The following is a 10,955-nucleotide window of genomic DNA, read 5'->3' as shown; positions in this document are numbered from 1 at the left end:
GAGATTCCTCAAGAGCGAGGATTTCGGTTTCCGCAGCCCCGCTTCCAGAGCGCTCTAGATAGGAAACACCCATGACATTGCTCACAACTGACGGCGTCTTTCTTCTACTTTGCTTCTACCAGCCCTGGCAGAAGTCTTCCTTCTCATCAGACAGGCCTATAGGTGCTTCTGACCCTTCCGAACACTTTACCTTTGGCCTGTGCTAGACTACGCCTTAGAATGTTGCCTCCGTGCAGAACCTCTGCCCAAACCATCTACCACCTGGCAGCTCTAACGGACAGATGGACCCAAGGGGGGTCAGACCTCCGTGAGTCCGGTATCACCCAAGACAACGTTAAAAATCAGCCCAAACAGACCCCTTTCCTGGACGACGGAAGGATGCTAACAAAATCTTGGCGGAAGCGAGCAAGGGAGAAAAAGTGTGGGCGCCGAGGTGGGAATGGGGCGACCCGGGCGAGTCAACCGGGCTTCTTTCCCCGGCTCTTGATTTTGCGGACTGGAGTGAGCACCCACCCGGGAGCGGCGTCCTCGGGGGCGGGCCCGTGGGCGGGGCTCGGGGCGGGGACTGGCGGCGGCTTCTCCGGAGGCGGGCCGACGAGCCCTGGGTGGGGCGTCGGGTGAGTCTTCGGGACGGGGGGCGTGTCCTCCAGACTGAGAGGGTGGGTCCTCAGGGCGCGAGGCTGGGCCTTGAGGCTCGTGGGGCCAGTCCCCGGGACGTGAGCCGGGTTTTCTCGGCGCCGGGCCGGTCCTTGGGGAACCGGATTAGCGGCGGGTCTACGGGGCGCCGAGCGGGACGTGGGCCCTTGGGGCTCGTGGGGCGGGTCCTCTGGGCTCCGGGCGGGTCCTCGGGGGACGGGTGCTCTGGGCCCGGGGCGGGGACTGGCGGCGGGTATTCTGGGCGCTGGGCAGGGATTGGTGGCGGATCCTCCGGGCTCGGGGCGGGACGTGGGTTCTAGGGTATCGGGGGGCGGGTCCTTGGGGCGGCGCGCGCCGCCGTACCCCGCTCCTCCCGCGCGCGGCCCCTGGAGTGCCCAAGGCGCGCGGCCAGCCCTGCTCGGGCCGCTGCACTCGAGCTGCCCCGCGGCCGAGCGAGCGCGGGCAGGGGCCGGGGCCGGGGCCACGGCGGCGGGTGGCGCACCCAGGGTTCTTCTGCAGTCCCCATAGGGAAGAGCGAGGGCGAAGCCAAGGCTAAGCGGGGCCGGAACCATGAACCGGAGTTTCCACAAGTCTCAGACCCTGGGCTTCTACGACTGCAGCGCGGTGGAAGTCAAGAGCAAGGTGAGCCGGGGGCCGGCAGTCTGCGCAGCCCCCCTTCCCGCCCCACGAATGAATGGGCACCCCGAAGGGGACTGGGCGGCGCGAGAGGGGCCGGCGCCGACCACAACTTCGGAGCGCGGCGCGCGTCCGTGAGATGCGCCGGGGTCCCTCAGTCCTTCCCGCCGCTGCGCGCGCACAAAGCCCAGCAGCCCGGTAAGGTTCGGCTCGAGCCCCGGCGCTCAGAGGGCCGCGCGGCCGCCGGACCCTTCGCAAGAGTGGCTCTTTTGTTCCACAAGCCGGCGGCGATCCGGCGCACCGCGCGATGGAGGGGCGATGTTTCCGGGGCGACCCGGGGGCTGATCGGATTCGGGGCCCTGGAGGGGCCTTGGGGGCCCGGGCCGGGGGAGGGCCCTGGCTGCGCCGCCTCCTTCGCAGCGGAGGAGCCTCGGAACCGGCGAGGGGGAGACAGGCAGCGGGTCCTCGATCCCCGGACCGGACCCCCGGTCCCCAGCACGGCCCTGCGTACCAGCCCCTCAGCCTCCCGACGCGCCCCAGGCCCAGATTCCCCGGGCGCGCCGGACCGGCGGCCCCTCCCGCTGCCCGCGCCCCGGCCCAAGCGTGCCCGAACTTGCGGGTGGCTGTGCGCTTTGGATAATTGGCTGATAGGATCTGGCGCTTCTGCCCGTTGCGGGGGCGGCACCTTCGCGGCAGAAGCTTTTGTCTGCGAGGGTCTCAGGGGTGGACCTTGCCGCAGATGAAGAGCAGCAGTTGTTCAGGGTCCTGGAGGAGGGGGCCTCGGGCTTACTGCTGCCTGGGATCGGCTTTCGCCCTTTCTCGGCGCTCCCCGCGCCTGGCTTGGTCAGGCAAGGAGGAGAACCTGAGTGGTGGCAGAGGGGCCAGACCCGAGGGTGGGCTCTGACCTCCAAATCTGTGCACACTTGGTCGCCGGCGTGTGTGCCCTGGTTCGCTCTCTGGGAACACTAACCCGATGGCCCCTGTCTGGGCTGACCGTACGGATCAAGGTGGGGTCCTTTGGTGTAGGATTTCCAGGGCTTCCTCCGAGGATGGGGGTTCTCTGCAGGAATCCCACAGAATGAGTTGTGGGATTTCATCACATCTTGTTAGGCAGTCTATTTATGAACCTTCATTTCTAATTACCTCCAATGCTAATTCTGTGACCCTGGCCCAGCACTCATCTCTTTTTAGCCCCAGAACTCCCCACACCCCCAAATCAAAAGTGACCTCTGTGAGTTGTGTGGGGGGAAGAACCAACAAGCCTGAGTGGGAGCACCAAATAACTGACGTTTCTTCAACTCAGTGGGAATGTGGCTTCTTAGAACTCATTGTCCCCTGACAGTAGCCACTGAGCACCCATGGTGTTTCACTTTAACTCTTTATTTTGGGATCATCATAGATTAACAGGCAGTTGTGAGAAAGAACACAGAGACTTCCCACAGGTGCCATCTTGTATCACAGTGTCACATCCAGGGCCTTGCGGGGTTTTCAGGTCGCAGTTTGTCATGCGTGCATTCCTGAGGCCCAGCAGTCTCCACAAGGACCACTTCCGTCGCGAGGGGACCTCCTGGCAGCCTTTCACCCCTGCAAGGTGGCCGTGTGGTTCTAAGTGATGAACAGCACAGGCCGTTCACGAGTCTCACTGGCCGAATTCCCTGGGCTCCGCAGCCATGGTGGCAGGCAGCTGCCTGACCAGATGCAAGTCCGGAGGGCTAGCCCTGGAGGAAATGCCCTCACCAGCCTTTATTCTGCAGTCATGCACTCTGGACACTGCGGACCCCTGAGGCCTGAAGAGTAAGAGTCTGCCTTTGCCTCTCCCGGGGAACTGGGGGCCATGGGTGTTCTGGTGGCCCAGTGGGTTACCTCAGGCTGCCGCTCCTCCTTGACGCCCAGTGAAGAAGGAGGGCTGCCCCATGGCCCGAGCCTGGGTTCAAGTTCAGATGCAGTGACTGCTCCTCCAGGGGTGAGTGGCAGAGGGGGAAAGTTTTCGTTGAATTTGGGAACAGTCCTGGAGGGCCACACCAGGCTGGGCCCTGCTGGGCTGGCTGGTTACACACAACACCACCTCCCCAGGCCCTTTTGGATAGGCGGCTTGCCTTACTGTTTGTCCAGTGGGGCCACGTGGCTCCCCCTTCTGTACCACTCTCTCACCCACCCACAGGGTCCATCTCTGCAGGGAGCCTTATTCCAGCTGCTCTTGTCAAAATATGGGAGGCAAACCATTATGACAGTGATGTCTTTATCCAATCTAAATGGTTCACCATAACACCTGGGTTTGCTTGTGGAGAAAATCGTGCCAAAATCCAGCCAGTTCTACCACCCAACCTTGTGAGCTTTCAGGCAAGTCATTTAACTTTTCTGAGCCTTAGTCATTTCATCTGTACAATGGTCATTGAACCTATTCTGGTAGCCCGACAGGATCAAATGAGGCAATGAATGGGAAAGCACCTCTAAACTGCAAAGCACCCACAGTTATAAGAGCTAAGCACTGCAGATCAAGACTCTGTGGCATTTCAGGATATCAGGTCTGAAAATTACCTCTGATCCTCGCAGAATTGTTGGTGTTAGCCCTCTGCCACAGCTGGTCAATTCCCAAAGCCTTGAGACAGAGAAACTGTCTGGATCTGGTGGCTCTCCCCCATCAGATAGCCCCTAACTCTACCCAGCATTTCTCTCAAATACCTGTGATTTGTCTGTCCCTCTCCCAGCCGGCTGCATGCACTTCTGACTCCCCAGTTCTGGTAACGGGGCTGCCATTTCACATTCAATCTGACTTTTTCCTCTCTTCCCAGAAGACCTACAGTGGGAAGGGGCTATGCTGATGTCTGGGGAGAATGTCTCAGGCCAAGGGGAGCAGTCTTGGCCCTTCAGAGGGATAGCAGGAAGTCCAGTGCTGGGGACGAGTCTACAGGGCCCAAGTAGTTGGAGTTGACTGGCTGTGTGAGGGAAAGACAGAAGGCCACACAGGCCATTGTGAGCTCTGTAGTAGATTTCACTGTGTGACTGTCTCATCAGCCCCACCAGCATCTGCATATGCCTGAAAAGTCTAAAGGAACACAGCTTCCCCATCTCCGCAGTGTGCTCTACACTGCACCCCCCTCCTCCACCCCCACCTGGAGACCCCTGCCTTAAGTGAGGTCCATGGTGTCCCAGCTTCCTTAGCAGGCAGCTCTCTTCCATCTTCTCCTTTGGCCTCTGGGGCCCTGGTTCTGTGGCTTCCCACACCTGAAGTGTTTTCTCCAAGAATCAGTGCTATCCTGACATTCCTCCTGCCAAGCCGCCTTTGCAGGCCGAGCATTCTCCATCCCACGCCCCTTCCCCACGTTCCTCTCGTTTTGTGGCCTTGGTACTGGTGACGGGGGCCCAGGGCTATATGACACAGCCGTGGCCTCTGGTGTCCCTTGTGTGGGGGGAGAATAACACTACTAAAGATTTTAATCCAGTTTGGGCTGCTTGGTTTAGATACTGAAAAGTGAAAGTCTCTCAGTCTGACTCTTAGCGACCCCATGGACTGAACAGTCCGTGGAATTCTCCAGGCCAGAATACTGGAGTGGACAGCCCTTCCCTTCTCCAGGGGATCTTCCCAACCCGGGGATCGAACCCAGACCTCCTGCATTGCAGGCAGATTCTTTACCAGCTGAGCCCCAAGAGAAGCCCAAGAATACTGGAGTGGGTAGCCTATCCCTTTTTCAGCATATCTTCCCAACCCAGGAATTGTACCAGAGTCTCCTGCATTGCAGGCAGATTCTTTAACCAACCAAGCTATCAGGGAAGCCCTACTGCTGGAAACTTTTCTGTATTCTAAACAAATACACTATCATTGTGGAAGATGTGGAAACCACAACAGGCACAAAGCAGAGGTAATTCTCACATTCCAAGCGTGGTCGCATGTCCTTCTGACCCTTTATGTGCATCTGTACATGCAGATGTCTTCGTTTGACAGAATCAGGGTCATATTTTATAGGTGTATTTTTCTGTAGCCTTCAGCGTTCCACTTTCAACTTAACAGTGAAGTGTTGTATTTTCTTATGTCATTAATAGTTTCAGAAGACATATTTTTGAAATGAATACATAGTATTCCATCTTATATGTGAACCATAATTAACCTAACCAATATCCTATTTGGGTTATTTTCCATTTTTTTAGAGTAAACAATGTTGTGAATAACAACTTTGCATTTAAATGTTTATATAAACAGTACATATAGAATGTATATCATATGAAGTATATAAAGCATGTCAGGGATTGGAGAAGGACATGGCAACCCACTCCAGTACTATTGCCTGGAAAATCCCATGGACAGAGGAGTCTGGTGGGCTACAGTCCATGGGGTCACAAAGAGTCGGACATTACTGAGCACACCAAGTTTATAAAGATGTTGATTCTCTTACTTCGCTGCAGGACTTTTATTATTTCTTTAGGACAGATTCTTAGAAATGAAATTACTAAGTGAAACATAGGCAAACTTTTAAGACTTTGAACACATATTGCTGAATTTTCTTCCAGAAATTCTCTTCTATAAACGTGTACACCCTGCTTCGTGTCTATCCCCTCCCTCCCTCTGGTATACCGTCCAGTACTGGGTATTTTCTTATTCTTTTCAAATTAGATAAGTGAAACACTACCCCACTGTTTTAATTTGTAGTCTTGGGTTATTGGTGAATGGAATATTCTGATATGTGTTAGATATCTCTGTGTCTATTTTTAGCTGCCATATTCTTTCCTGCATTCTTTTGTCAGTGATCTTATTTTTCACTGAGTTATGGACCTGCTCATCCACGGGAGATTTTCCAATTGGTGCAGATGCTGCTAGGTGTCAGTGCACTCTGTGGTCCCAGATTTTGTCTCTGCCTGGCCATGCCCTTGCATCTGGGGGCTGGAGCAGGGGCCATGCCCTCCCCACGCGATGGCTGGGCACTTGCCTCCTGCGGGCCAGTTGAGAACCGCCTGACACGGTTTGACTCACCTCTATGTGCGGCTACACCCTTTTAAGATTCTGGTTTTGTTGTATCGTGCACGTCTGTGTTTAAACAGGTTTGGTGACTTGATTTGGGAAGTTGCGTCCAGAGGAGACTGTCATCAGAGACCCAGGTGGGGAGTGTCATCTGGTGGGCATGGATGGTGGTGCTGCCCACACCCTGTGAGCAGCAGAAAGCCCCTGTGGACCTTCCTGGGGGCACCCAGTTAGCAGAGGTTCCAGCCCTTTCCTGGGACTTGTGACATTTCAGATAGAGGGGTCTTCCAATTTTAGGGCAGGGAAGGCATGTCAGGGATTGGGAGGTGCAACCATTCAAGTTGCTTTGAGGAGTCAGAAGGTTAGGGTCAGGGTTAGGGTTAGGGCTACTGTTTGTGAATCAGCAGAAAGAGAGCAGCATCTTGCCCCTTTCTCACAGAGGGGCCTCCTGGACTTTTAGAGGCAAGCAAGGAGGGAGCCCGGAGTGACATCAGAGCATCGCTGAAACGGACCTCGGGGGCCAAGCAGCTGCAGCACGGTTAGAGTCCAATGGACTGCTTACCTGCTTACTGCTCCCTACCTCCTCTCGCAGGTTCCTCCTACTGTGATCCTGAGGAGCAACGAGAGGTGCCGTACACCTTCCAAGCCCCAGGACATACCCTGCAACCCTCCTGAGGCGCCCCTGAACACAGGGTCCAGGCTGGACACTGCCCTCTGTGAACAGGTTGCATCCAGAAGTATTTCTTTATACATATATATATATATATATATATATATGGGCTTCCCAATTGGCACTAGTGGTAAAGAACCACCTGCCAGTTCCGGATACATCAGAGACGTGGGTTCGATCCCTGGGCTGGGAAGATCCTCTGGTGGAGGGCATGGCAACGCACTCCAGTATTCTTGCCTGGAGAATCCCATGGACAGAGGAACCTGGCAGGCTATAGTCCATAGGGTCGCAGAGAGTTGGACATCACTGAAGCAACTTAGTGTGTGTGTGTGTGTGTATATATTATATATACATATATATAATATATATATGTTTTTTTTAATTTTCCTACACCAGGTGTTAGTTGCACTGTGAAAGATCTTTTAGTTATAACGTGTGGGATCTAGTTCCCTAATCAGGGATTGAACCCGGGCCCCCTCCATTGGAAGCATGGAGTCTTAGCCACTGGACCATGAGAGAAGTCCCAGAAGCATTAAAATAAGTTTAACCACATATATATATATTCATAAATACATTTTAGTTGCAAACAATAATTCATTACTCTCCGTCACAACCTTGCCAGATAGGTTCTATTATCACCCCCATTATACACTGAAAAGTCCAGGGGGGTCCACTCAGCTGGCCCAGGTCGGAGAACTCAGGCTGTTCGGCTCCAGACTCCAGTCTCTACCACACACTGTCTGTGGCCCTAGTGAAGGAGGGTTCCTGCCCCGCCTCCTCTGACAAGCCCTCAAGTCCAGTCCAGATACTGACAGAGGTATTCCCATGTAGAATGAAACAGACCCCTTGGGCTCTCTGGATCCGGAGTTTGGAATGGTTAGGCCTGGTGCTCTGAGGAAGGAAGTTCTATTTTGCTTCCATCCCTGAAGCAGGTTTTAGCTGTGTGGCCTCAAGGGAAGTACACTCTCCAGTAGGTATTCTTAAAAGTCTACCATCCACTCGTGTATTCATTTACTGAGCACCTACTGTATGTGAGGCATGGGGTTCATGCTGGGGTACAAAGGTAACCAAGATAGCCACTATCCCCAGCTTTAAAGCAAATGGCCCAACGAAGGTCCAGTTGTGTGTGTAGGCAGTGGGTGGGCGTGGGGGTCCTTTATTCTGATGCCCGAAGTATCACCAGAGCCACAGGGTCACAGCTGGAGGCTGAGGTCTCCAGTCCCCCTGCCGCCCGCCCGCACAGCAGCAGCAGTCGTGGTGCTCGGGCCTCCAGGAGCTGCTCTCAGCTTCTCTGGAACCAGCGGCAGCGGCACCTGCGCAGGCCGCTTGGAGCTGAGGCAGAGCGCCCTCTCCCCTCCTTGCTTCCCGGAGCAGCTGGGCTCCTCCGGTCTCCGGTTTTCCTCACCTGGGGACTCTAGTTCTCTCCCAGCCCTGCATTTCTCAGTAGTATGCTCCAAGGAAAGATTCAGTATCTGAAGTGACCAGCAGGGCTTTGCATGAAGTAGGTGCCCAGTAAATGTCACTCGAGTTAAATTCAGATGAGGAACAGGTTTTCCAGATAGCTACTAGTGCAGGAGACAGTGAAAAACAGGGGAGCCTGGCATGCTGCAGCCAACGGGGCCTCAAAGAGTCGGACACGACATAGAGACTGAACAACAATGGCTAGTTCAGCAGTGGTCTTTTAGGGTACTTTAGAAAGGAACTGCTTTTTGAGGAAGGTGACCAAAGCTGGATTCACTAATTGACTTAGCCTCAGGGCATCTCTGAGAGGGCTCAGGGGCCTTGTCCCCTCCTCACTAGTGCCACGGAGGGAAGGGAAAGAAGCGGTACAAAATGAGCTAAACAAAAAAGAAGCTTCGGAAATCCAAAGGAAGCTGATTTAAAAGTCCACATTGGGCGCTTCCTTGGTGACGCAGGTGGAAGAGAATCTGCCTGCCGATGCAGGAGACACAGGTTCAATCCTTGGTCCAGGGAGATCCCACAGGCCAGAGAAACTAAGCCCATGTGCCACAACTACCCATCCTGCACTGTAGAGCCTGGGAGCTGCAACCAGAGAAGCCCCCGCAGTGAGCAGCCCGCACCCCACAACTAGAGAGTAGCCCCTGCTCACCACAACTAGAGAGAGCTCACGCAGAAATGAAGACCCAGCACAGCCAATTAAATAGATAAAATTATTATTTTTTTAAGCCCACGTTGATAGTGTCACCTAATTTCCTTAGTGCTAGACTCTAGGCTGACAGCTTCGGGGGCTCAGGGCACCTCCTCAGAGCCAGCCCCACACATCTCCCTATGCAGGGCTCATACCCCTTCCCTAGAGACGGCACCAGCCTCCCTGCCTCCTTCAGAGCTGCCTTGTTACCCACAGAACTGGGTGGGGCAGGACTGGGCACTCACTGTTACAGCTGGGGCATCAGCGACCTTTGAACCCTTTCCCCAATCCCCTCATTCAGTTCTCCTCTGGTTCCTGGGCTCCGGGAGGTGTGTCCCACACCCCACCGTCCAGCTCTCCGACTTCCAAAGGCTGTGCTCCTCTGGGGCTCTGTGAAGATGCTTGTTGGCAGAGGAGACAAGGGAATGGCTCCTTTCACCATCCCAAGCCAGAGCATCTGCTGTATATTTTGGGGAAAGTGTGTAGCATTTTACTTGCTGCTGCCAAGTTGCTTCAGTTATGTCCAACTCTGTGCGACCCCATAGACGGGGGTCCATAGACGGCAGCCCACCAGGCTCCGCCATGCCTGGGATTCTCCAGGCAAGAACACTAGAGTGGGTTGCCATTTCCTTCTCCAATGCATGAAAGTGAAAAGTGAAAGTGAAGTCACTCAGTCATGTCCGACTCTTAACTACCCCATGGACTGCAGCCTACCAGGCTCCTCCATCCATGGGATTTTTCAGGCAAGAATACTGGAGTGGGATGCCATTGCCTTCCCTGAATTTTACTTGAGGAAAGTAAAAAAAAAAAAAAATGCTGCTTAAAGAATTCAAAAACCACCTGGACCCTTCTGCACTGCTCATCCCTGTTAATTCTTCATTTTTTTGGCCTCCCTGGGTCCACAGGCTGCCCTTGCACCTGATCCTCTCCTGCAGTTCAGTTCAGTTCAGTTCAGTCGCTCAGTTGTGTCTGACTCTTTGTGACCTCATGGACTGCAGCACCCCACACCTCCCTGTCCATCACCAACTCCCAGAGTCTACCCAAACCCATGTCCATTGGGTTGGTGATGCCATCCAACCATCTCATCCTCTGTCATCCCCTTCTCCTCCTGCCCTCAATCTTTCCCAGCATCAGGGTCTTTTCAAATGAGTCAGCTCTTCACATCAGGTGCCCAAAGTATTGGAGTTTCAGCATCAACATCAGTCCTTCCAATGAATACTCAAGACTGATCTCCTTTAGGATGAACTGGTTGGATCTCCTTGCAGTCCAAGGGACTGTCAACAGTCTTCTCCAACACCGCAGATCAAAAGCATCAATTCTTCAGTGCTCAGCTTTCTTTATAGTCCAACTCTCACATCCATACATGACTACTGGAAAAACCATAGCCTTGACTGGATGGACCTTTGTTGGCAAAGTAATATCTCTGCTTTTTAATATGCTGTCTAGGTTGGTCATAACTTTCCTTCCAAGGAGTAAGTGTCTTTTAATTTCATGGCTGCAGTCACCATCTGCAGTGATTTTGGAGCCCCCAGAAATAAAGTCAGCCACTGTTTCCACTGTTTCTCCATCTATTTGCCATGAAGTGATGGCTAATAGAGTTTTGCCAAGAGAACACACTGGTCATATCAAACACTCTCTTCCAACAACACAAGAGAAGACTCTACACATGGACATCACCAGATGGCCAACACTGAAATCAGATTGATTATATTCTTTGCAGCCAAAAATGGAGAAGCTCTATACAGTCAGCAAAAACAAGACTGGGAACTGACTGTGGCTCAGATCATGAACTCCTTGTTGCCAAATTCAGACTTAAATTGAGGAAAGTGGGGAAAACCACTAGACCATTCAGGCATGACCTAAATCAAATCCCTTATGATTATGCAGTAGAAGTGAGAAATAGATTTAAG

General features: G+C 53.7%; 1 protein-coding gene across 1 annotated transcript in view; it reads left to right on the top strand.

Annotated features, from left to right (window-relative positions):
• The first annotated feature begins 679 nt into the window (after positions 1-679).
• Positions 680-10,955, top strand: part of PARD6G (par-6 family cell polarity regulator gamma) — a 78,388-nt gene continuing 68,112 nt past the window's right edge. The window contains exon 1 of the mRNA XM_006079564.4: positions 680-1,278. Coding sequence (XP_006079626.1) covers positions 1,207-1,278 — 72 coding nt within the window. The 5' untranslated portion in view covers positions 680-1,206. The remainder of the gene's footprint in view (positions 1,279-10,955) is intronic.

Source organism: Bubalus bubalis, chromosome 22 (genome assembly GCF_019923935.1).
Source record: "Bubalus bubalis isolate 160015118507 breed Murrah chromosome 22, NDDB_SH_1, whole genome shotgun sequence".
Taxonomy (NCBI): domain Eukaryota; kingdom Metazoa; phylum Chordata; class Mammalia; order Artiodactyla; family Bovidae; genus Bubalus; species Bubalus bubalis.
The sequence above is the reverse complement of the archived record's forward strand: the minus strand, read 5'-3'. Positions and strand labels throughout refer to the sequence as shown.